The following is a 25,949-nucleotide window of genomic DNA, read 5'->3' on the forward strand; positions in this document are numbered from 1 at the left end:
CTTTTGCCTTTGATTGATTCCCTGAGTTCTTCCAGCTTTATAGAGTTTCATTTGTTCTAGAGTCCAACCTAGAGTCTTCGGATCATACAACTTGGAAACAGGCTCTTCGGTCCAACTTACGCACATGCCGACCAAGATGTCCCAACTACACTAGTCTCACCTGCCCACGTTTGGCCCAGATCGCACGTGACCTAGAAAAGACACAAAAAGCTGGAGTAACTCAGCGGGACAGGCAGCATCTCTGGCCTAGTCGCCACAGAGGCAGAGTCCCGCTAAACCTCCCCTCTCCATGCACCTGTCCAAATGTCTTTTAAATGCATCTCCAGATTGTTTTATCTTCATATTTACAACGTACATGCTCACAAAGTGTAGGGTTCCAAGAGAAGACACAAGCAACTGTAGATGGTTCTGGTAGACTTTGGTATTATTTTGCAACTAAATTTACTCAGTGCAAGATAGCCCAAGGGCCCTTGAACAATCTCCTTCCTCTTTACAAAGTTGGCTTCTGACATTCTTAATAGATGTTTCTGAGTGTAGATAAATTGAATGGAGTGTATTCCTAACTTGACCCAAGTCTACCTTCCCTCCCCAATGGACAGGCAAGGCAACCATTTTGTGTGCGACTGTCTCATTTGGTGGGTCGGGAGAACAGTGCTCAAAAGAGAATAAAAGGAAAATGAGGAAAACTGCGGCGGAAGGTCAAAAAAAAGAAGTGCCAAACAAGAATAGAAGAGAAGTGAAGAAAATGAGAGAAATATAAAGATCCAGAAATTGTTCCTGTGACAGATGAGATACGAATTGAATGTGCATGTAAGCTTACAAAGCTGAGGAATACTGTGGAATATATACAGGGAATAAAGAATGACCGTGAAATCTTTTCCCGTCTGCTGTGCTTTTTTTTGCTTTGAGATCAATAGGTGAGACCATCCAAGGTTAACAGGTCGGGCAGCATCTCTAGAGAATATGCATAGGTGACGGTACACCAAAATGCTGGAGAAACTCAGCGGGTGCAGCAGCATCTATGGAGCGAAGGAAATAGGCAACGTTTCGGCCCGAAACGTTGCCTATTTCCTTCGCTCCATAGATGCTGCTCCAACCGCTGAGTTTCTCCAGCATTTTGGTGTACCTTCGATTTTCCAGCATCTGCAGTTCCTTCTTAAACACAAATGCATAGGTGACGTTTCAGGTCGGGAGCCTTCTTGAGTCTGCAGTCTGAAGAAGGGTCCCGACCCGAAACGTCACCCATCCATGCTCTCCAGAAATGCTGCCTGGCCCGCTGAGTTACTCCAGCACTTTCTGTCTTTTTGCCTTGACCAGCATCTGCAGTTCTTCATGTTTCCATCTTAGCTCAAGGCACGCCCTCTAGTGGCCAAAGGAAGGGTGGCAATCTCAAGGAATGCCTTGGGTTACACAAAAAAGCTGGAGAAACTCAGCGGGTGCAGCAGCATCTATGGAGCGAAGGAAATAGGCAACGTTTCGGGCCGAAACCCTTCTGAAGAAGGGTTTCGGCCCGAAACGTTGCCTATTTCCTTCGCTCCATAGATGCTGCTGCACCCGCTGAGTTTCTCCAGCTTTTTTGTGTAACCTTCGATTCTCCAGCATCTGCAGTTCCCTCTTAAACTCAAGGAATGCCTTCACTGCTGGGGTTCAAAGTGAATTGGAGATGAAGGGGAGACTATTTGCAAAAATGAAGATCGACTGAACCATACTACTCGTTAACTGTAGGAATGAATTCAACATTGGTGATTTGCAGTACAGTTATTGCCCTGTCTTGGCATAACGTATTTCGAAAATAGAGATCCGGAGATCTAGGGTGTTAAAATCAGTAGAGAACTCCTCATGAAGAAGAGTTTCTATTAGTATAAGTTAAAGCAGCATCTCATGACCATGGAATATGGTAAGTTTACTTTGCGATGTCTTTCACATTGTAAAGTTCTAAAGTGTTTTAGCTGCAAATAAAGTAGAGCTTTCACAGGGAGCCAGAGGGTTACACTGCAAGGAAACAGGCCCTTCGGCCCAATGTGTCTCTGCCAACCATCAAGCATGCATGTGTGTTAACCTTATTTGCCGGCACTTCGTCCATATAACTCGCTCATTCAAAAACTCATCTCAATACTTCTTGATTGCAGTGAGGCTATCGACTTCCACCACCCCTCTCAGATAGTGCACTGTACAAATGGCCCATGATCTGACTGCTTTAAAGCCTCAAGTACAGCTTCTCCACCGCTGCCTGCCATCAAAATGCTGACCACCGCCTTGGCTGCATTGGATGTGCTGGTGCTGGAGAGGGGACGAGCCCAGGAATGAGGGGGTTAACATATGATGAGCGTTTGATGCAACTGATGAGCCTGTACTCGCTGCAGTTTAGCAGGATGAGGGGGGGGGGACTTCATTGAAATGTACCAAATAGTTGAAGGCCTGGATAGAGTGGATGTGAAAAGGACCAGAAGGGAGAGTCTCGGACTAGAGGGCACAGCCTCAGAATAAAAGGACGTATCTTTAGAAAGGAGATGAGGAGGGATTTCTTTAGTCAGAGGTGTGGTGAATCTGCGGAATTCATTGCCACAGACGGCTGTGGAGGCCAAGTCAAGGGATATTTTTAAAGCAGGGATAGATAGATTCTTGATTAGCACGGGTGTCAGAGGTTAAGGGGAGAAGGCAGGAGATTGAGGTTGTGAGGAATAGATAGATCAGAAATGATAGAATGGCGGAGTAGACTTGATGGACCGAATGGCCTAATTCGTCCCCTTTGACTTATAGACACTCTGTAACCCGGACCAATACTTCAGTCTCACCTATCACTTTACATTCAACTCAAAAAAGTAAAAGTAAAATTGAATGGGATTAAATTCCTACTGCCACATGCGTTATTTGTAATGATGCCTTTTCTATTATTGTTCACAGAGTCTTGCAACATGGATGATAACCTTGTGATTTCCATTATTGAAGGTTTGGACGCGTGCTACGAAAAGGCAAAATAGAAGGCGTAATGTGCACTTAAGTCAGAAATAAAAAGGCCATTCAGTGTTTTTGCTTGAAATCGCCTACTTCATTGACTTGTCAAACCTGTATCAGTTGGCATGGTTGCTTGAAAACTCTTTTTTCCTTGTAAGTTCAGACCCATTACACCAGCTCTGGATACTGAGAGCCATTTTGTGGCCTTCAAAGCAAAATTATTGAATGGTGGAATAGACTTGATGGGCCGAATGGCCTAATTCTTCTATCACTTATGACAGTATGACCATGTGGGTTTCCTCCGGGTGCTCCGGCTTCAAATTCAAGCGAGTTTATTGTCATGTGGGACGACAGATGGCGCAATGGGCTAAGTGTTCGGCTGGCGACCGGAAGGTAGCTGGTTCGAATCCCACTTGGAGTGCATACTGTCGTTGTGTCCTTGGGGCAAGACACTTCACCCACCTTTGCCTGTGTGTAAATGTAATGTAATTATGTGAAGCACTTTGGGGTCAATACAAGTTGACTAAAAATGTGCTATATAAATAAGATTATTATTATTATTATTATTATTATGTGTCCCTGATAGGACAATGAAATTCTTGCTTTGCTTCAGCACACAGAACATAGTAGGCATTTACTACAAAACAGAACAGTGTGTCCATATACCATAATATAAATATATACACACATGAATAAATAAACTGATCAAGTGCAAATAACAGATAATGGGTTATTAATAATCAGAGTTTTGTCTGAGCCAGGTTCAATAGCCTGATGGCTGTGGGGAAGTAGCTATTCCTGAACCTGGTTGTTGCAGTCTTCAGGCTCCTGTACCTTCTACCTGTAGGTAGCAGGGAGATGAGTGTGTGGCCAGGATGGTGTGGGTCCTTGATGATACTGCCAGCCTTTTTGAGGCAGCGACTGCGATAAATCCACATTACAAAGACGTACAGGTTTGGAGGTTAATTGGCATCTATAAATCATCCCTAGTGTGCAGGAGAGAACTACTAAGCGGGTGACAGTTGATAGGCATGCACTCAGTGGGCCGAAGGGCCTGTTTCCACGCTGTATCTCTAAAGTCCAAAGTTTACACCGAGTTTAAAACTTTCCTAAATATCCAAATGGGGGTATCTCTGCAATTATACCTCACCATATTCTATGAACTGCGTATTTTTTAGACTATTAATCATGGTGAATTACAAGAATCTAACTAATCCGAAGCAAGGATGGGAACTATTCTTTGTGGAAACCTCTAATTACTGATTAAGAATACCGAGAAAAGATTTGAGAGCTTCCTATTGTGACTGATAAATGGTGCAGGAAAGCAGGATATAGCAAATGAAATGAGGAGGAAATAGAGTCAATGTGCCGACTTTGATAAGTAGACTTTGATGAGGATCATGTAAAGTTGTTTTTTTTTTCGTATTAGATGGGACAGTGGATAATGGACATGGATTCTCAGGCAGTGGTATGCTCCTCCTGCGGGTTGTGGGAAATCAGGGACATTTTAAGTTTATAGACAATAGACAATAGGTGCAGGAGTAGGCCATTCGGCCCTTCGAGCCAGCACCACCATTCAATGTGATCATGGCTGATCATCCCCAATCAGTACCCCATTCCTGCCTTCTCCCCATATCCCCTGACTCCGCTATCTTTAAGAGCCCTATCCAGCTCTCTCTTGAAAGTATCCAGAGAACTGGCCTCCACCGCCCGCTGAGGCAGAAAATTCCACAGTCACAACTCTCTGTGAGAAAAATTGTTTCCTCGTCTCCGTTCTAAATGACTTACCTCTCATTCTTAAACTGTGGCCCCTGGTTCTGGACTCCCCCAACATCGGGAACATGTTTCCTGCCTCCAGCGTGTCCAAACCCTTAACAATCTTATATGTTACAATAAGATCCCCTCTCATCCTTCTCTTTCTTGAAGAACACGAGGGAACCAATTGTTCCAGTTTTGCTTGCCAAATTTTTGCACGGAAAACAATTATGCAAATTGATGTTCTAAGGCAGCAACTCCCTTACTATTAACTCCCCAACACCGCATTCCCATCTTATTCCCCTCCCATTTGATTCATTCACCAGTGCTAACACTAGTCTTTGTTCTAGCAGAGGTGAATTAATAGTCACTGATCAGAATTTTTCAAAATGCAAGCCCGGGTAATTGGGGAACAAACTATAACAGAAAAGTTTATATTATTTTGCTGGCCAAGGTACAGAATTTACGACTTCATTTGGCCTGGCTGAGGTCAGATGGTTCTATTCGGCCTTTGGTTTATTATATGAATTTCAACAGGGTGTTTTTCAGCTCAAGATGCAAACATACCAAGCTCGGTTTAATGTAAATTCAATTTCAAACCTGATGTCAAATTGGCCAGAACAGAATTGGGATTGGAGTTTCTCATGCACTCATGAAATGTAACCTTTCGAGAATGGACATGAGGGATTTTCCTGCCAGCATAGAAACATAGAAAATAGGTGCAGGAGTAGGCCATTCGGCCCTTCGAGCCTGCACCGCCATTCAATATGATCATGGCTGATCATCCAACTCAGTATCCCATCCCTGCCTTCTCTCCATACCCCCTGATCCCTTTAGTCACAAGGGCCACATCTAAGTCCCTCTTAAGTTGTGTATGGCCGCTCCTCCTGCAGTCCGTCCTTTCACCCTTTTTTATTTTTATTTTTAGTCCTGTCCGTATAAATTGTTTCTTGGAGGTCTTCTTTTATGTGGTGGGTGGGGGGAGGGGAAGGGGGAAACTATTTTAACCCCAGTCCTACCTGGTCGGAGATGCGGTTTTTCTCCGAACCGGATCTTCGTCCTCTCTGTGCGGCCTACCATCGAGCTGGAGCTGCGCTGGAGCGGCGTTTCCTGCCGGGACTACAGCTTCGCCGGCGGTGTAGATGCTGGGCAACCAACATGGAGTGGGCGATGCCTTGCCGGGTCGCCTTGCGGTAAGCTCCGGGGCACTGTGACCGCCGACTGCGACATCGTTGGGCTGCGGTGATCGCCAGAGTCGGAGGTCCGGCCGGTGCGGCCTGTGAACTTTGGTCATTGCAGTCTTCGGGGAGGAAGCGGCCGCTTCAGTCCAGGCCGCTGAAGGATGTTCACCGACGCCGATGATCCAGCTTCGCGGCAAGAGGGCCTGAAAACACCGGGTTGGCTGAGGAGGCCAGATATAGGCCCCAACCTTGGGTGGACTATGAGGGGGAGAACTGGATATTTTTAGTGCCTTCCCTCACAGTGAATTCTGCTGTGGGGGGACGTTTCATGTTGATTTCTATAGTGTACTGTTCTATGTCTTTTTTTCTTTTTTCTTTTTCTCTTTTTTGTTTTGTATGGATTTATTGACATTTGATCTGTTCAATTAATTTAATCAATCTCTGTAAAGCACTTTGGTTCAAATACTGGTTTTGTTGAAAAGTGCTATATAAATAAACATTATTATTATTATTATTATTATTAAATATAGCCATTGAACTGGCCTCAACTACCCTCTGTGGCAGAGAATTCCACAGATTCACCACTCTCTGTGTAAAAAATGATTTTCTCATCTCGGTCCTAAAAGACTTTCCTCTTATCCACAATTATCTTCTGGGCCTCAGCAGAATGAAGGAGATTTAGTTCAGGTGGTGCCATCTTTATGTTTGAAGGTGAAAGGAGACATTCTATGAAGAATTGTTTGAACTAAGCAAGAAGAGAGCTAATGTTATGAAAGGTGCGTATGAAGGGAGAAGTGACACATCTCTGTATAGATCAAGGGTCAGCAGGGGTAAATTTTGTCTACCCAGGGAGTAAACTTGTTCATTCTGGATTTGTACATATCTTTTCTCATTGACTGACTGTGTTTGGTTCTGGTATATAAGCGAAATAACATTGTTATGTGCTATTAAAGTTGCCAGGGATAAACGGGATGGAAAAAGGTTGGGAACCCCAGGTATAGATGTATCTATGTGGTGCACCATTTCCAGGCACTTCCTCCATCCAGCTCCTAAAATGCAGCCTAATGAAGTATCCCAGAGCGTCCTCAATCCCAAGATGATCCTCCGTGTACATCATCCCTTGCCTGAGACCCCTGGTTCCATCTCCACAGCCATTGTCCTTTGATGCCCATTTCAGGTGTGTGCAGAAACATCTTCCCAAAATAGGCGACGATAACTGCCCCCAATCCACATTGGCCATGCTCACATTTCACTCCGACCATCGGGAAAAAGTCACAGAAGTCTGACAGCGTGACCTCCAGGTTCAAGACCATACGTTTCCCCAACAACCATCAGGCTCTTAAAGGCAACAAGCACCAGCTAAACTATGAACTCTGAACCGGCCCTGCTGAGTGCCCCCCATCCCATCTGGACTGTCTCCCTCGGATGGTCACGTCGCACAGTTTATTTATTTTTTATTTTTTTGACATCGGTTGGAAGCTGCATACCAAATCTCGTTGCACTGATATGCAATGACAATAAAATATATTATTATATGACATGAGGACATGACTTCAGAATTAAGGGACAGAAGTTTAGGGGTAATATGAGGGGGAACTTCTTTACGCAGAGAGTGGTGGTGGTGTGGAATGAGCTCCCAGTGGAAGTGGTGGAGGCAGGTTCATTAGTATCATTTAAAAATAAATTGGATAGGCGTATGGATGAGAAGGGAATGGAGGGTTATGGTACGAGTGCAGGCAGGTGGGACTAAGGGGAAAAAATATTTGTTCGGCATGGACTTGTAGGGCCGAGATGGCCTGTTTCCGTGCTGTAATTGTTATATGGTTATATGGTTGTTATTATTATTATTATTAACTATGAACTGTCTTGGTTGCACAAGGACTTTGGGCTATTTGCTTTAATGTTGAGTATTTATCTTATTGAAGTTTTTTTGTTTATTATGTTATCTATGAGTACAATGTTCACAGAATTTCAATTTTCTGTTTTTGGTTCATACGCCATTCAAACACTCTTGTTGACTCCCAGTCCACCTGACTCACTTACAGATAATTCCCAGAACGTTCCTTTCTCAATCCGGCAATTGGATCACCAGGTACCAAAGCTACTAGTTAGCATTTAAGAAGGAACTGCAGATGCTGGAAAATCAAAGGTACACAAAAAAGCTGGAGAAACTCAGCGGGTGCAGCAGCATCTATGGAGGGAAGGAAATAGGCAACGTTTCGTGCCGAAACGTTGCCTATTTCCTTCACTCCATAGATGCTGCTGCACCCGCTGAGTTTCTCCAGCTTTTATGTGTAGCTACTAGTTAATATATTTGCTTGGTACTACAATAACTTCACGCCACTGTTTGCACACTACAGCAGAGTCACAGTTAAAGCTGTTCGCATGGAGCGATCCCAAATTCCGTGATATTAAGGGAGCTGTATCTGCGAGATCACGTTCCCCTATTCATGAGCTAGAAAAGCGCCCATTAGAAAGTAAAATCAATAACAGGGCTAATCCTGCATTCTATGTGAAGTTAGCTTTATTTCAGCCCAGAGGATTAAGAAAACAAACATTTCTTGTACAAGTCAACAAAATAGAGAGAGTACAGAGGAGATTTACTAGAATGTTGCCTGGGTTTCAACAACTAAGTTACAGAGATAGGTTGAATAAGTTAGGTCTTTATTCTCTGGAGCGCAGAAGGTTAAGGGGGTACCTGATAGAGGTCTTTAAAATGATGAGAGGGATAGACAGAGTTGATGTGGACAAGCTTTTCCCTTTGAGAATAGGGAAGATTCAAACAAGAGGACATGACTTCAGAATTAAGGGACAGAAGTTTAGGGGTAATATGAGGGGGAACTTCTTTACTCAGAGAGTGGTAGCAGTGTGGAATGAGCTTCCAGTGGAAGTGGTGGAGGCAGGTTCATTGGTATCATTTAAAGATAAATTGGATAGGCATATGGATGAGAAGGGAATGGAGGGTTATGGTATGAGTGCAGGCAGGTGGGACTAAGGGGAAAAAACATTTGTTCGGCACGGACTAGTAGGGCCGAGATGGCCTGTTTCCGTGCTGTAATTGTTATATGGTTATATGGTTGCCTGTGCACAACACCCCTGCATAAGGAAGACAGTTTATTCTTCCCATCAAGCACCTGAAATTCCCCGAAATGTGCAATCCCTGAAGCCACGAAAGTTGGCGGAACAAATCCAGTAGTAACGTCTGTTGGGGTTTTGCGTTTCCCTTTATTTCCCTTCGGGCCCAACTGCCCGAGTTATTCTCTCCCTTGTCGGAGGGTCAAACGGCCACCACTCCACTCGAGCGGTTTCCAAGAGAGAGAATACAACAAAAGGGATTCCCCTAGGTTCTAGACCTCGGAATTATGGTGGGATATGATAAAAGGTTGAATTGACCAGAGTGTGCTGATGAGGGAAAACAGAAACCAAGATGGACTCAAAGCAAGTCTAAAATTTACAGGCTTTATTAAACAATGAGAAATCGAATCTCACCAACACTACATAATACGTGGCTAAACTTATGCTTTAAACTAAGACTATGGACGGAAAACTATCGGGCACGTCGTAAAACTTACTTTACGCAATTTTACCCCCCTTTATCTTCTTAACCTCTATCCTATTTCGGGAATTTCACCAGGTCACTGGGGTACTTACAGTTGGGCTCACGAGCCGTCCAGCAGAGCAGAAAGAGAGAGAGAGTTCTGGTTTGACTCCTGTTTTTATACCTGAGCTTACTTTGAAACCCCCAGGTGGTCCTCTGGATAAAAGGGTTCTTTTGATGATACCCAGTTTCGATTTGGCATGAACAATAGGCTTCCGATGATAAGGGGCTTGCTGATGTCATGATCCCTCAGCCTGATCGTTATCCCATCGCCTGGATGGGCTCCTATTGTCTCGATGGATCGGTCATCCAAGATGGTGATTGTGCGTGTGCTGGCCTGTTTACCACCGTCTGCTGAGGCTTGGCTCCTTCATTTGTGTATCCAAGATAATCTCGTTATCTCCGTCTCAGCCTTCCCTGTCCACCCCAATTCGCATATTTGTGTGATGCCCAAATCCACAGGCCAGACAGGTTTGTAGATTGGGGGTTTTTCCGTTGCAGCCAGCAAATTTGTCTTTTTAAAATGTCCATGTCCTTATCCGAGTTCTTCCATAATTTTGGAGGATTTGCCCCAATAACTTACACATCAACAGCAAAAAATTAGCTCAAGGCTCAAGGGTCTCACGAGAGAGAAGGACTAGTCAAAGACTGGGCTACAATACCAAAGTCCAATACTCATTTCCATCCATTTCCAGCCAGATTGTCTGTTGCGAAAAATGACCGATACAAATGTTGCCCCTTGATTGGTGTGATTAAAAAATTTACACCAGAAGAAAATGACACTGTGAACAGAATGGCCACTTTGGGAGGAGATGAGTTCAGAGAACATGTTGGAGTGGGTATGGATCAATGCTATGAAATCAACACACAAAACATTTTCTTTACTGCAAAAACTTACAACATTTTATTTGCAGTTTTTGCATGCTCCTGTATAACATTTTACAACAGTACAACTTGATTATTAAAACAAGGATAACTTCAATTCTTGATTAAAAAAAACGTATACAACAGTGACCACAATCATCCCGTTCCACCCACTCATTACTCTTGACTCAACCACAATTATGTCTGAAAAATTGGTCATAAATTTGGTGCAAAAATGCTCCAAAATAAGGCTCAGAATTCACCAGAGAGCATCTAAAACCCCAACGGGCCCTGGACTCTGGCCGCGAGGGACTTTGCGCTTCACGCTCGTGATGAGCGCTGTGCGCACATTATTTCATATAAAATTTTTGTAATCCTGTCATGCCACCCCCCTTTTTGAAAAGCTTCGTACGGGCATGCACTAGGGCCCCGTACAACTGCAGAACGAAACAGTTGTGGCAGTGATGTACGTGATACACTTAGGGGGTTGCTCACACCGCAGGTAAAGAAGGATAGGAGATGGGTGACCACCAGGAATGGCAAGCGCAGGCAGATGGTGCAGGAGTCCTCAGTGGATATTCTCCTTTCAAACAGGTTGGATACCCGCAGGAGGGGATAACCTCCCAGAGGAATGTCGAAGCAGCAGCCAGCTTTGTGGCACCACAATTGGATCTGTCTTGCACGGCAGGGGAGGGGAATGTCTGGTGCACAGTGCTGGTTGGGGATTTGTTAGTGAGGGGAAGATAAAGGTTCTTGACTAGTACGAATATCAGGGGAGAAGACAGGAGAATGGGGTAGAAAGGGAAAGAGAGATCGGCCATGATTGAATGGCGGAGTAGACTTGATGAGCCAAATGGGCTAATTCAACTCGTAGAACTTATGAACTTAGGTAGAGAGGTTTGCAAACTACTCATTTATGAACTTATGAACCTATTTTAGTGGCATATGCAATCTAATGAGTCAGGAAAGATAGAAAAGTGCTCAGCTCCAGATAAGGAACTAGATCTTTGGAAGCAAGGTTTCAAAATCAAAGACGCACAAGTGGCCAGAGTTGAAACAGCTTAGAGATCTGAAGTGGCTGTGGAGGGGAATGTGTTAAGGAAAGTGAGGGGAGGGTTAATGAATGGTTAGGGCCAGAGAGGAACTTATAAATAGAATACGGAAGTTGTAATACTTAAAATAATCAGGAAGCTGTCTTCCTCAATGGGTGACAAACAGGAGCAATCAGCCAGCTTCAAGCTTGAGCGTTTGAACCATAAATGATCTTGGCGTATACACTGGTCAACCTGAGGAGCACCTTCAGCAACAGACAGGTTCCACCAAGATGCAGCACAGAACGCCACAGGAGATCCTTCTTCCCTGTGGCTATCAAACTGTACAACTCCTCCCCGTTCTGTCGTGGGGTAGACTGAGACTGACCCCCCCCCCCCCCCCCCCCCCCTCCAATCTTTGCACATCACCCAAGCCTTTGCAGTCGCCACTTTAATTTCATGTCTCATGCACTTCGTGTTTTTGTGTATTTTGTGTTTTCATGACTGTTGGCAGATTAATTTCCCTCCTGGGATAAATCAAGTTCTATCGCATCGTATCGTATCTCCAGGTTGGCATGAAGGAAGTCCCGAAACATGGACAAGGTTGAAGGGTTCAAATCACAGTATTTAACACGGAATATACTGGCTAATGTTTGGTGAGCTTACAAACCATGAGGCAGGATCATGGCAATGGGGAAGTAATGGCAGTGATTAGGGTGCAGAGTCATAGAAACATAGAGCATAGGTGCAGGAGTAGGCCATTCGGCCCTTCAAGCCTGCACCGCCATTCAATATGATCATGGCTGATCATCCAACTCAGTATCCTGTACCTGCCTTCGCTCCATACCCCCTGATCCCTTTAGCCACAAGGGCCACATCTAACTCCCTCTTAAATATAGCCAATGAACTGTGGCCTCAACTACCTTCTGACGCAGAGAATTCCAGAGATTCACCACTCTCTGTGTGAAAAATGTTTTTTTCATCTCGGTCCTAAAGGATTTCCCCCTTATCCTTAAACTGTGACCCCTTGTTCTGGACTTCGGGAACAATCTTCCTGCATCTAGCCTGTCCAACCCCTTAAGAATTTTGTAAGTTTCTGAAAGATCCCCCCTCAATCTTCTAAATTCTAGCGAGTACAAGCCGAGTCTATCCAGTCATAGAGTCATACAGCATGGAAACAGGCCCATTGGGCCCAACTTGCCCACAAACAGACCAACATGCCCCATCTACACTAGTCCTACCTGCCTGCATTTGGCCTATATCCCTCTAAACCTGGCCTATCCATATCCCTGTCTAATTGTTTCTTAAATGTTGTGATACTACCGGCCTCAACTACCTCCTTTGGCATCCTTCGCTCCATAGATGCTGCCTCACCCGCTGAGTTTCTCCAGCATTTTTGTCTACCTCCTCTGGCAATTCACCACCCTTTGCGTGAAAAAGTTCCCATTAAATCTTTCTCCCCTCACCTTAAACCTATGTCCTCTGGTTCTTGGTCCTACTCTGGGCCGCCTACCCGATCTATTCCTCTCATGATTTTATACCCCTCTATAAGATCACCCCCATCCTCCTGCGCTCCAGTAGATGAGAGCTCCCAGATGAGGTGGTTGAGGCAGGTGCTATAACAATATTTAACAGTTGCTCGGACTAGTACTGGTTCGGAGGGATAACCTGCATTAATACAGCAGTAAAATATTCCAAAGTATTTCACCAGAACATAATCAATAAACCAATTGACACCAGACCACTAGGTTATATGAGGGAGAGTTCATGAGATCATCAGAATTAGGCCATTCGGCCCATCAAGTCTACTCCACCATTCAATCATGGCTGGTCTATCTCTCCCTCCTAACCCCATTCTCCTGCCTTCTCCCCATATCCCCTGTCATCCTACTGACAGATACATGGATAGGACAGGTTTGGAGGGATATGGACCAAGTGCAGGCAAGTGGGACTAGTGTAGCTGGGACATTGTTGGCCGGTGTGGGCAAGTTGGGCCGAAGGGCCTGTTTCAACACTGTATCACTCTATGACTCTGTAATCAAGAATATGTCTATCTCTGCCTTAAAAATATCCATTGACTTGGCCTCCACAGCCTTCTGTTGCAATGGAAGTTGACCAAAAGTTTGAACAAGGCATTCAAATTAATAAAAGCCAAAAGCTGTCAAGCAATGTAAAATCAAATTGACAATCACAAAAATATTTTAAGAGCTTGCTATTTTTTTTAACAAAAACAGCCTCCCAAGGTCACAATCAATCCTTTCTAAATGACGGCAGACTAATATCACCATTATAGGACACATTTAACACTACCATAGGGGAATGAATTTCTAATCATTCATGGTTTAAAAGTGTTATTAATATATTTCATGAGTAGCTGTCAAAATATTTTCGCAGATTAAAATGTCAATTAAGTCAACTTGGTGACTGTTTACCTCAGATCTAGAAATGACATTGTTAATTCTGGCCAAACAGGACACTAAAATTGAGTAAAGGCTTCAGTGCTGCTAGGCCATTTGGTCAATTTAAATGTGCCTTTTGCAGAACTGAGACAAGCCGCTGAACGGTGCCAGCTTGTCTGTGGTCCAGATAAGAATGGCAATGAAAGAATGGGACATCTGCAGATTCTTACAATTAGGTGTAAATTGCATGAAACGGATTGGGTGAATGCAAACCAGACATACACATTGTAAAAACTCAGCGGGTGCAGCAGCATCTATGGAGTGAAGGAAAAAGGCAACGTTTCGGGAAGAAGGGTTTCGGCCCGAAACGTTGGCTTTTTCCTTCGCTCCATAGATGCTGCTGCACCCGCTGAGTTTCTCCAGCTTTTTTGTGTACCTTCGATTTTCCAGCATCTGCAGTTTCTTCTTAAATACACATTGTAAATATTGTTGCAAAGCTTTACTTTGCTAGATGTTGATTGGGTTAAGTGTTGAGCCTTGTCTGGGTTTCTTGAATATCCAGGCACGTGTTGCATAATTCATCTCTGTTAACTTGCATCCAGAAACTTTGTCAGATACATTGTATTGGTCACTGTATTATTGGGTTAGGGAAATGTCTATCATGTACTGTGTTAATCGATATCTGTTATTGGGCTGTAAAGAGACCACCCCCATATGGTTCGGCCCCTCAAGGTTCAGGGACCTATAAAAGGCCGCTCCCACGAGGTCCTGTGGCGATCTTCTGGTAGAACGCTTTGGACTGCGTGACCTTTTGGAGTGTCTCTGCTTGCACCAGGCTAGAAGGGCTTGGCCATGCAGATACAAGGATCAAACCCGCGGTGATTAGGTATAGTAGTGGGGAACTGTTATTGTGTTTTTCCAAAATAAAGTTTAATTGCGCAAATTTGACTCAGTATCTTATTGACTGAAACTAGACTGGAGGGAAGCTTAGAATGAGCTATTTACAACATCATGGCAATTTATTTGAGGATTAGTGATTCTAAACAAAAGAACATGCAATAAATAATGTTTTTTGTGTTTTGTTGTGTGTGAATGTTGTTGGCAAGGCCAGAAATTATTGCTAATCCTTACTGTTCTTCTTACTGTTATGCTGGTTTACAAAAAAAGACACAGAATGCTGGAGTAACCCGGCGGGTTAGGCAACATCCCTGGAGGTGTCGTTTCAGATCCGGATCCTTTTTCAGACTGATTCTAATAGCAGGGAGAAAGTGGGAAGAGAGGTGAAGAGCCTGGCAAGCGATAGGTGAAGATCAGCCATGATCATATTGAATGGCGGTGCAGGCTCGAAGGGCCGAATGGCCTACTCCTGCACCTATTTTCTATGTTTCTATACAAAGAACTGCAGATGCTGATATATACCAGAGATAGTGCTGGAGTAACTCAGCGGGTCAGACAGCATCCCTGGAGAAAAAGGATGGGTGATGTTTTGGGTCGGGATCCTTCTTCAGACATCATCTTCCACTTCGGTAGCTAACAGCCTAATGATAAGAACATTGAATTCACCAATCTGAAGAAATGTAATGGTAAATTTCTTTCCAATGGTAATGGTGGCACTACTTTCTACATAAAGAAGCACAGTGGAGCAGCGGTAGAATTACTGCCTCACAGCGCCAGAGACCCAGGTTCGATCCTGACTACGGGTGCTGTCTGTACAGGGTTTGTACGTTCTCCCTGTGACCGCATGGGCTTTCTCCAGGTGCTCTGGCTTGCTCCTAAACTCCAAAGACGTGCAGGTTTGTCGGTTAATTAGCTTTGGTAAAATTGTAAATTGTCCCTAGTGTGTAGGACAGTGCACGTGTACGGGATGATTGCTGGTTGGCATGGAATCAGTGGGCCGAAGGGCCTGGTTCCCCACTGTAATTCTAAAGTATAAAGCTCCACAGTAAAGTCCAAATTGTATCTGTAGAGGTTTGCTATCGTGTTGCAATAACATGTCGAATATTTTTAAACTTCCTGGAGTGTCGATGTGCAGGCTAACTTTCTTTGTCTAGAGAAACAGCGTGGAAACAGGCCCTTCGGCCCACCCACCAACGATCACCCATACTCTTCTACATTATCCCACTTTTGCATTCAACAGACCAGTGGCAAGTTACAGAAGCCAATTAACCTACAAGCCTGCAATTCTTTGAAATATGGGAGGAAACTGGAGCAGCTGGGGGAAACAAGGAGAACGTTGCAAATCAAGGTATGATGGTGATTGTGATTGAGAATAAATCATTTGGGGAGGAACATTAAAGAGCTAGCCCAGGTCTTTCTGCAAACGCTTTGGGAATCTGTACTGGCAAACCAGTATAGTTCACATTGGGGGAGAGGTTGTGTTATCCTATGATCTCCGCCAGTCTATCCCTTGGCCAGAGGATCTGTGCGTGTGGGTGGCCCCGCTGTTTATACAACATCAGTCAAAACTGTCATTTAATAGTTTAGTGTTTAGCTTAGAAATACAGTGGGTGGCCACAGTGGTGCAGTGGTAGAGATGCTGCCAGACTCCCTGAGTTACTCCAGCCCTTCTTGATTAGTACGGGTGTCAGAGGTTATGGGAAGAAGACAGGAGAATGGGGTTAGGAGGGAGAGAGAGATCAGCCATGATTGAATGGCAGAGTAGACTAGATGGGCCGAATAGCCTAATTCTACTAGTATCCCTTATGGCCAATATGTGTATTTTCCTAAACCAGCACCTGCAGTTCCTTGTAAGAGGCGGCACAATGGCGCTGCGGTAGACGGTAGAGTTGCTACCTTACAGCTCCAGAGACCCAGGTTCAATTCTGATTACGGGTGCTCTCTATGTGGAGTTTGGATGTTCTTCCGGTGACCGTGTGGGCTTTCTCCGGGTGCTCTGGCTTCCGCCCAGATTCCAAATGTGCAGGTTTCTTACTTGGCTTCTGTAAACTGTCCCTGCTGTGCAGGATAGAACTAGTGTACGGGTGATCGATGGTTGGCGTGGACTCGGTGAGTCAAAGGACCAGTTTCCATGCTGTTTCTTTTAGGTTTTCTTTAAAGATACAGCTTAGAAACACGGTCCACACAGAGTCCACACGGACCATCGATCACCCATCCATACTAGTTTTATGTTACCCCACTTTCCCACTCCCTACCCACTAAGGCCAATGTACCAAGGCCAATTAACCTACAAACCCGCACGTCTTTGGGACCTGAGAGGACAATGGAGCACCTGGAGGAAACCCACGCTATCACGGGGCGAACGTGCAAACACCATTCATGATGCTGAACGTTACACAGTTAAAAATAGCGTCAAACAGATAGGGGGAATTTTGTGATACACCCTTATCCTGAATCTGGCTTTACCTGGGGCCCAACTCAATTTGGAACAGACACCACATAAAACATCTTGTAGATCAGTGGTGAGTTTCTCGAACAAATCGGTTTATTGAAGGCCTTAACAGTGTGCACTAGCATACACCCTGAGGGAACCCAAAGTGTTTCAAAGAGTCACAGTACCTACAGTATTTTTATATTCTCATGACACCATGGTTACTTGTGAATTCTTAACTTTTTAAATGTCACCATTGATCAATACCTCTATAACTTTTCATCCTTGCCTTTCGCCAGTTGTCTTTAACATTATTCTCCCTGTTACTTAGTATACCATTCTTCAAGTTCAAGTGAGTTTATTGTCATGTGTCCCTGTATAGAACAATGAAATTCTTGCTTTGCTTAAGCACACAGAAAATAGTAGGCATTTACTACAAACAGATAAGTGTGTCCATATACCATGATATAAATATATACACACATGAATAAATAAACTGATAAAGTGCAAATAACAGAAAGTGGTTATTAATAATCGGAGTTTTGTCCGAGCCAGGTTTAATAGCCTGATGGCTGTGGGGTCTTTCAACTTGTATTACAAATAGGTGCCATAAATGTCAGTACCCCTAGTTAGTTTTATTACCCTCAGCTGGTTACAACCCCCAATGTTTATTTAAACTATGCTCGCTGTGCTGTGGAACCTAAACCACGATAAACCTATTAATTGTCTCGCCACCATTCTTACTTTCCATATCTGGGCCCAGTAACGGGGAAGAAGGTAGGAGCTCTCAAGGAGAAAAGAAAGAGTTTATGCTTTGAGTCAGAGGATAGAGACAAGGTCCACACATAAGATTAGAAGTTGTGCAGCCAGAGCTGCGGGACCTGCACACAATGGTGTCTGTCTAGTCGCTTCTTGTGCATGGTGGTGGAAAGATTGGTGGAAACAGGGCTGCGACGTGAACGCTCTTTCCTTCACCCCTAGAGACAAGGTATTAAAGAAGCACTATGCACATCTGTGGAGAGAGAAACAGTGGTCAGGAGCAGGTCATTGATATTTCACTCAAAGTGAAATAAACTGGAGATAGACTAAATCAGAGATAAACCAAGTATTAAACGCATTCCATGGGGAATGGCAGGAGGGGAAATGTGGCCCGCCTTTCCCAAATCTCTGGGCTGTGCAGCGATCACTATGAGAATATACGTGACAATGGCCAAGTTTTGGAAATGGAAACATTTAAATGTTTTAACAAATAGACTGAAAAATGGTTTGAATGAGAATCTTCACTGCCGAGACAGCTACAGAAGTGAATCACTGAATATAATCTAAAGTGGCATTGGTTTATTTATGGTTTACAGACGAAGCTAAGGGCTATGGATAAAGTCGGCTTGAGGCTAATTGTCAGCGTGGAAACAGGCCATGCACCCAACTTGCCCACACCGCCCAACATGCTGCATGCACTAGTCCCAGTTGCCTGCTTTGTCCCACTTACTCGATTTTTTCGGCGGCTTGCCGGCACCCATCATAGTCGCAGCAGGTGACCGAAAATTCTCAACATGTTGAAAATCCAGGGGCGACCTGAGAAAGGTTTGGGCGACTATTCATGACCATGCAGGTGACATAAAGTCCGAGCCTGCTCAACCTCTCCCCATTGCTCAGGACCTCAAGTCCCGGCAACATTCTCATAAATCTTCTCTGCACCCTTTCCAGCTTAACAACACCTTTCCCCTAACAGGGTGACCAAAATGAACACAAAACTCTTAATGATCAAGCAACTCAACGGGACAGGCAGCATCTCTGGAGAGAATGAATGGGTGACGTTTCGGGTCTGAAACATCACCCATTCCTTCTCGCCAGAGAGCTGAAGGGTTTTTGACCCGAAATGTCGCCCATTCTTTCGCTCTGGAGACGCTGCTGTCCCGCTGAGTTTAAGGGCCTGTCCCACCAGCATGCGACTGCATGCGGCAAGCACGACCAAACCAGAAGCTGGGGCTGCACGGAGGTCGAGTGATCCCTTAGAGTTGACGTGAAGTTCGAACGAAGTCCGCGGGAAGTTCGCGCTAGGCGTACACCGTCAAGACGCTGCGTACGATGTCGAGATGGTGCATACTGCGTCGAGACAGTGCGTACGCCCGTCGAGGCGGTGCGTACGGCCTCAATGCGGTTGCGGGCCGGCAGGCTGTGGCCGAGTGGAATTTTTGAACAGTGTCAGTTTTTCGAAGCCCCGCGCGATGTCGGGACCAGCTCCACGCATCTCCATACGGCTCCGGCGATCGAAGTGGGACCGTCCCCTACGAGGCCGTATGGCTCAAGCGAACATGGTAGGTCTCGCTTGCCGCATGCAGTCGCATGCTCGTGGGACAGGCCCTTTACTCCCGCATTTGTCGTCTATCTTCGGTGAAAGTCAGCATCGGCAGTTCCTTCCTTCACTCAGAAAGATCAGTCGCAATCATCACAGAGAAGGCTCAATGGGATTTTCTATCGTGTAGCATCACAGCCTTGTTTGGGAACAGCTCCATTTAACACAAGAAATTGCAGAGTTGTGGACGTAACTGAGACCTTCATACAAACCACCCTCCCTTCCACTGACTCCATCTACACTGCACGTTACCTCGGCAGGCCCCCAGCATAACCAAGGAGCAGTCTCACCCCCGGTCACTCCCATTTCTCTCCTCTCCCCACAGGCAAGAGAAAGAGAAGTTTAAAAACACACGCCTCCTGATTCAGAAGGTAGTCAAAAATGCTGGAGGAACTCAGCGGGTGAGGCAGCATCTATGGAGTGAAGGAATAGGTGATGTTTCGGGTCAAGACCCTTCTTCAGACTGATGTGGGGGTGGTGGGGGGGGGGGGGGGGGTAGAAGAAGAAAGGAAGAGGCAGAGACAGAGGGCTGAGGGAGAGCTGGGAAGTGGGGAGGGAAGGAGGGAGAATGCAAGGACTACCTGAAATTGGAGAAGTCAATGTTCATATCTCCCGGTGGCTCAGCACTTCACCTCCCCCCCTACCATTCCGAATCCAACCTTTCTGTCCTGGGCCTCCTCCATGGCCAGAGTGAGTCCCACTGTAAATTGGAGGAGCAGCACCTCATATTTCACTTGAGTAGTTTACACCCCAGCGGTATGAACATTGACTTCTCCAATTTCAGGTAGTCCTTGCTTTCACCCTCCTTACCCTCCCCTTCCCAGCTCTCCGACAGCCCACTGTCTCCGCCTCTTCCTTTCCTCTTCCCATCCCCCACCCCCACATCAGTCTGAAGAAGGGTCATGACCCGAAACATCACCTATTCCTTCGCTCCATAGATGCTGCCTCACCCGCTGAGTTACTCCAGCATTTTTGTCTACTTTCAATTTTTCCAGCATCTGCAGTTCTTTGTTAAACAGCTCCCGATAGAAACATAGAAACATAGAAATTAGGTGCAGGAGTAGGCCATTCGGCCCTTCGAGCCTGCACCGCCATTCAATATGATCATGGCTGATCATCCAACTCAGTATCCCGTACCTGCCTTCTCTCCATACCCTCTGATCCCCATGGCCACAAGGGCCACATCTAACTCCCTCTTAAATATAGTCAATGAACTGGCCTCAACTACCCTCTGTGGCAGAGAGTTCCAGAGATTCACCACTCTCTGTGTAAAAAAAGTTCTCCTCATCTCGGTTTTAAAGGATTTCCCCCTTATCCTTAAGCTGTGACCCCTTGTCCTGGACTTCCCCAACATCGGGAACAATCTTCCTGCATCTAGCCTGTCCAACCCCTTAAGAATGTTGTAAGTTTCTATAAGATTCCCTCTCAATCTTCTAAATTCTAGAGAGTATAAACCAAGTCTATCCAGTCTTTCTTCATAAGACAGTCCTGACATCCCAGGAATCAGTCTGGTGAACCTTCTCTGCACTCCCTCTATGGCAATAATGTCCTTCCTCAGATTTGGAGACCAAAACTGCACGCAATACTCCAGGTGTGGTCTCACCAAGACCCTGTAGAACTGCAGTAGAACCTCCCTGCTCCTCCCTGCTCAGGGACAGTTTCTTCCCAGCTGTTATTAGGCGACTGAATCATCCTACCACAACTAGAGAGCATTGCTGGACTACAATCTATCTCATTGGAGACCTTTGAACTATCTTTAATCGGACATTATCCGATATACCTTTTACCCTGTATCTGTACACTGTGGACAGCTTGATTGTGAGAATGCATAGTCTTTTCAATGACAGGATAGCATGCAACAAAATAGCGTTCCACTGTCCCTTGGTACGCTTGACAATAATAATCTAAACTCTAAACTCTACTCTTCGGCACTGACCTCTTATGAAACATTGGTTCAAGGTTTGAACACGCCTGAGAAAAATAAATCGGACCTCAGGCAAAGGTTAACTTCCTCCCCATTAAATGATATAATTAGAGTTGACGCTACAGATTTCTGTCTGGTGACTCATGCCCAGCTGCAGGATGTATTTCAGCATCAGGCACCTGTTTGCTGCATCTCCATGGGATCCGATTAAGCTCTTCACCAGATGAGCTCCTACCAGAAAGTTGTCAAATGGACCCACCATGGGACTCGGCATATGTCAGAGTGGGATAGACACAAGAGTTCAAGAGTTCAAGTGAGTTTATTGTCATGTGTTCCTGATAGGACAATGAAATTCTTGCTTTGCTTCAGCACACCAGGACATAGTAGGCATTGACTACAGAACAGATCAGTGTGTCCATATCTATATTACTAAAACTCTGTTCTTGACTGGTTTTGGCGATCTGTGCTGCGATTTCCGAGAGAACGCCGCCACCTTACGGCCGTCATTTTTGGCCACCTCACTCAGAGCCCCCCTCCGCCGTATGTGTGCTGAGGATTTTTCCCATCGATGAAATATGACAGAGATATTAATGATTTTACAAAATTCTCCATTCCCTCTGCTGCCCCCGCTGGCAGCAGGGGGGAGGGACTATAAAACCAGGAAGTGGTGTGCCTCAATCAGTCTCTGCAAGTGGTGTGCCTCAATCAAATTGATTTGAATGACACTGACAAATGTCTACAGCACTGTGAGTACCCTTAATTTGGTTTGAAAATGAAAATATGGTTAGAGGTAAAAAAGCACTGCCTGCAAATGGTTGTTTGGGTTTGGGTTGAAGTAAAAAGGCACTCTCTCTCCCCCCCTCCTCTCCCCCCTATCTTCCTCTCCCCCCTCTCCTCCTCCTCTCCCCCCCCCTCCCCCCCTCCTCCCCTCTCTCTCTCCTCCCCCTCCTCTCCTCCCCCCCTCCTCCTCCTCTCCTCCTCTCCTCCCCCCCCCTCCTCCCCCCTCCCCCTCCCCCCCCCTCTCTCCCCCCCCCCTCCCCCCTCCCCCCACCCCCCCTCTCCTCTCTCCCCCCTCTCTCTCCCCTCATTTCCTCTCCCCCCCTCCTCCCATCCATTCCCTCCCCTAAACCCCTTCCCCCCTCCACCTCCCCCTACCCCCTCCCCCCCCTCCCCCCTCCATCCCCCCCCCCCCTAAACCCCCCCCCCCCCACACCCTACCCCCTACCCCTCCTCCCCCCCCCCTCATCTCCCCCCCATCTCTCTCTCTCCTCCCCCCCCCCCCCCCCTCCCCCCCCTTCCCCCCCCCCTCTTTCCCCCCCCCCCCCCCCCCCATCTCTCTCTCTCTCTCTCTCCTCCCCTCCATTAGCATGAGTGCGGGCGGGGGGGGTAGTTAGTGTGTGACGCTGCATGCCGCCTCCCCCCCCCCCCACACAACCGCACTTTGGGGAACAGACCCAACGGGTCTGCACTTGGTCTAGTACCATAATATAAATATATACACACATGAATAAATAAATTATTAAAGTGCAAATAACAGATAATGGGCTATTGATGTTCAGAGTTTTGTCCGAGCCAAGTTTAATAGCCTGCTGACTGTGGGGAAGTAGCTATTTCTGAACCTGGTTGTTGCAGTCTTCAGGCTCCTGTACCTTCTACCTGAAGGTAGCAGGGAGATGAGTGAGTGGCCAGGATGGTGTGTGGGTCTTTGATGATACTGCCAGCCTTTTTGAGGCAGCGACTGCGATAAATCCCCTCGATGGAAGGAAGGTCAGAGCCGATGATGGACTGGGCAGTGTTTACTACTTTTTGTAGTCTTTTCCTCTCCAGGGCGCACAAGTTGCCGAACCAAGCCACGATGCAACCGTGCAACTCTCTCTACTGTGCAGCTGTAGAAGTTAGAGAGAGTCCTCCTTGACAAACCGACTCTCCGTAATCTTCTCAGGAAGTAGAGGCGCTGATGTGCTTTCTTAATAATTGCATCAATGTTCTTGGGCCAGGAAAGATCTTCAGAGATGTGCACGCCCAGGAATTTGAAGCTCTTGACCCTTTCAACCATCGACCCGTTGATATAAACGGGACTGTGGGTCCCCATCCTACTCCTTCCAAAGTCCACAATTAGTTCCTTGGTTTTGCTGGTGTTGAGGGCCAGGTTATTATGCTGGCACCATTTTGTCAGTCAGTCGATCTTTCTTTTATACTCTGACTCATCCCCATCAGTGATACGCCCCACAACAGTGGTGTCGTCAGCGAACTTGATGATGGAGTTTGCACTATGACCGGCAATGCAGTTATGAGTATAGAGTGAGTACAGCAGGGGGCTGAAAAAGCTGGAGTAACTCAGCGGGACAGGCAGCATCTCTGGAGAGAAGGAATGGGTGGCGTTTCAGGTCGAGACAATAAACAACAGACAATAGACAATAGGTGCAGGAGTAGGCCATTCGGCCCTTCGAGCCAGCACCGCCGCTCACTGTGATCATGGCTGATCATCCACACTCAGTACCCCTGTTCCTGCCTTTTACCCATATCCCTTGACTCCGTTATCTTTAAGAGCTCTATCCAACTCTCTATTGAAAGCATCCAGAGAATTGGCCTCCACTACCCTCTGAGGCAGAGAATTCCAGATTTCCTACCCTCTGTGTGGAAAAAGTGTTCGTTCTAAATGGCTTACCCCTTATTCTTAAACTGTGGCCTCTGGTTCTGAACTCCCCCAACATCGGGAACATGTTTCCTGCCTCTAGCGTGTCCAAACCCTTAATGAGAGAAAGGCACAGAGAGACAGAGAGAGAGACAAGAGAGAGACAGAGAGTAAGAGAGAGGGAGCAGCGCACAATGCAAGGAATAATGCGAATTCTCATTCCAAGAAGCGGGAATTGAAATGTGACATGTGTTCATAGGATAAGCAAATGGAAGGATGTTCCCAGTTGCAGGGGGCGTGGGGAAATCCTCCCTTCCAACCCATGTGTGTGTGTGTGTGTGTTTGCGGAAATGTCCTGGTACTAAACGTGCCCTCTCGCTGGCAACAACACTGACTCCCAGCAAAGCGACCCGAGACACTTGTGCATTGACCTCACCCCGAATACCAGCCAGGGGGATTTATCGCCCTTCCGGAAATAAGGAGAGTGTTAAACAAGAGAGAGAGAGAGAGAGAGAGAGAGAGAGGGAAAAAAAGCGAAAGTGAAAGTTATAGCATGCGGGTCAGCGCCTGTGGACGCAGCGCATTGCGAGAGGGGGCTTTTGATCCTTGCAACCTCCTCTTTATAAAAGTCTGTGGCAAGAGACACAGGGATGGCAGCGCAGAGAGGCTGGACTGCGAGGGGGTGTTGAAGAGGCAGTACCCACCTGCTCCACATGGCCTGGATCAAGCAGTTTCTCCTCCTGTGGTCAATCATCCACGAGTCCCTGGCTTCCAAAGGTAGGACGTGTTTATTTAATAAGTTACCAGACTGGCAGTTTATCAACGCTGCGCCCTCTCTCTCTCTCTCCCTCCCAGTTGTAATTTACATTAGAAACAAGGAACTGCAGAAAGACGCAAAAAGCTGGAGTAACTCAGCGGGACGGGCAGCATCTCTGGAGAGAAGGAATGGGTGACGTTTCGGGTCGAGACCCTTCTGCAGTTCCTTGAGGAGACTCGAAGATGCTGCTTCACCAAGTGCTGGAGTAACCCAGACAGCACCTCAGGCCAACATGGGTAGGTAGGTGTTCAAGAAGGAACTGCAGATGCTGGAAAATCGAAGGTACACAAAAATGCTGGAGAAACTCAGCTGGTGCAGCAGCATCTATGGAGCGAAGGAAATAGGTAACGTTTCGGGCCGAAACCCTTCTTAGGTGATGTTTCAGGTCTACAGAGCAGAAACGTCACCTATCCATGTTCTCCAGAGATGCTGCCTGACCCGCAGAGTTACTCCAGCACTCTGTATCTTCCTGTCCCATGCCTCACATTGGGAGCTGTTTTAACACCAACAACCTTATTGCCCCCTGCATATATTTGGAACTTCACTGAGACTCCATCTCAGCTTTGCCGGGGCTACTATAGAACCACATCGCCAACACTAATGCAGTGCCTTTTTTTGTTAAACAAATATTCAATGGAAATGAAGGGCGACCACTTTTTTAAGAGTCCCTCTTGATTTGTTTTCTCTGTAGCACCCGCCAGGTTAATGTTTTAATTCCAGGAGACACCAGTTCTCTCCAGCAGCCCAACCTTCGATTTGGTCATCAGTTTAGTTCATTGTCACCTGTACCGAGGTACAGTGAAAAGCTTTTGTTGCATGCTAACCAGTCAGCAGAAAGACAATACATGATTACATTCGAGCCGTTCACAGTGTACAGATACAGGATAAAGGGGAATGACGTTTAGTGCAAGGTAAAGTGCCAGTTAAGTCCGATTAAAGATAGTCAGAGGGTCTCCTATGAGGTAGATAGTAGCCCAGGACTGCCCTCTAGTTGTGATAGGATGGTTCAGTTGCCTGATAACAGCTGGGAAGAATAACCTCCCTGAATCTGGAGGTGTGTGTTTTCACACTTCTGTATCTCTTGCCTGATAGAAACATAGAAACAT

General features: G+C 46.1%; 2 protein-coding genes across 4 annotated transcripts in view; both read left to right on the forward strand.

The window, feature by feature from the left end:
* Positions 1-3,618, forward strand: part of LOC129707926 (uncharacterized) — a 55,781-nt gene extending 52,163 nt beyond the window's left edge. The window contains exon 8 of the mRNA XM_055653395.1: positions 2,905-3,618. Within this exon, the coding sequence (XP_055509370.1) occupies positions 2,905-2,981 (77 nt within the window). The 3' untranslated portion in view covers positions 2,982-3,618. The remainder of the gene's footprint in view (positions 1-2,904) is intronic.
* A 20,716-nt stretch (positions 3,619-24,334) lies between these two features.
* Positions 24,335-25,949, forward strand: part of LOC129707928 (interleukin-15 receptor subunit alpha-like) — a 67,191-nt gene continuing 65,576 nt past the window's right edge. For all 3 annotated transcript variants that reach the window (XM_055653397.1, XM_055653399.1, XM_055653398.1), the window contains exon 1: positions 24,335-24,803. In XM_055653397.1, coding sequence (XP_055509372.1) covers positions 24,740-24,803 — 64 coding nt within the window. In that variant the 5' untranslated portion in view covers positions 24,335-24,739. The remainder of the gene's footprint in view (positions 24,804-25,949) is intronic.

The sequence above is a fragment of the Leucoraja erinacea genome, chromosome 22 (genome assembly GCF_028641065.1).
Source record: "Leucoraja erinacea ecotype New England chromosome 22, Leri_hhj_1, whole genome shotgun sequence".
Taxonomy (NCBI): Eukaryota; Metazoa; Chordata; class Chondrichthyes; order Rajiformes; family Rajidae; genus Leucoraja; species Leucoraja erinaceus.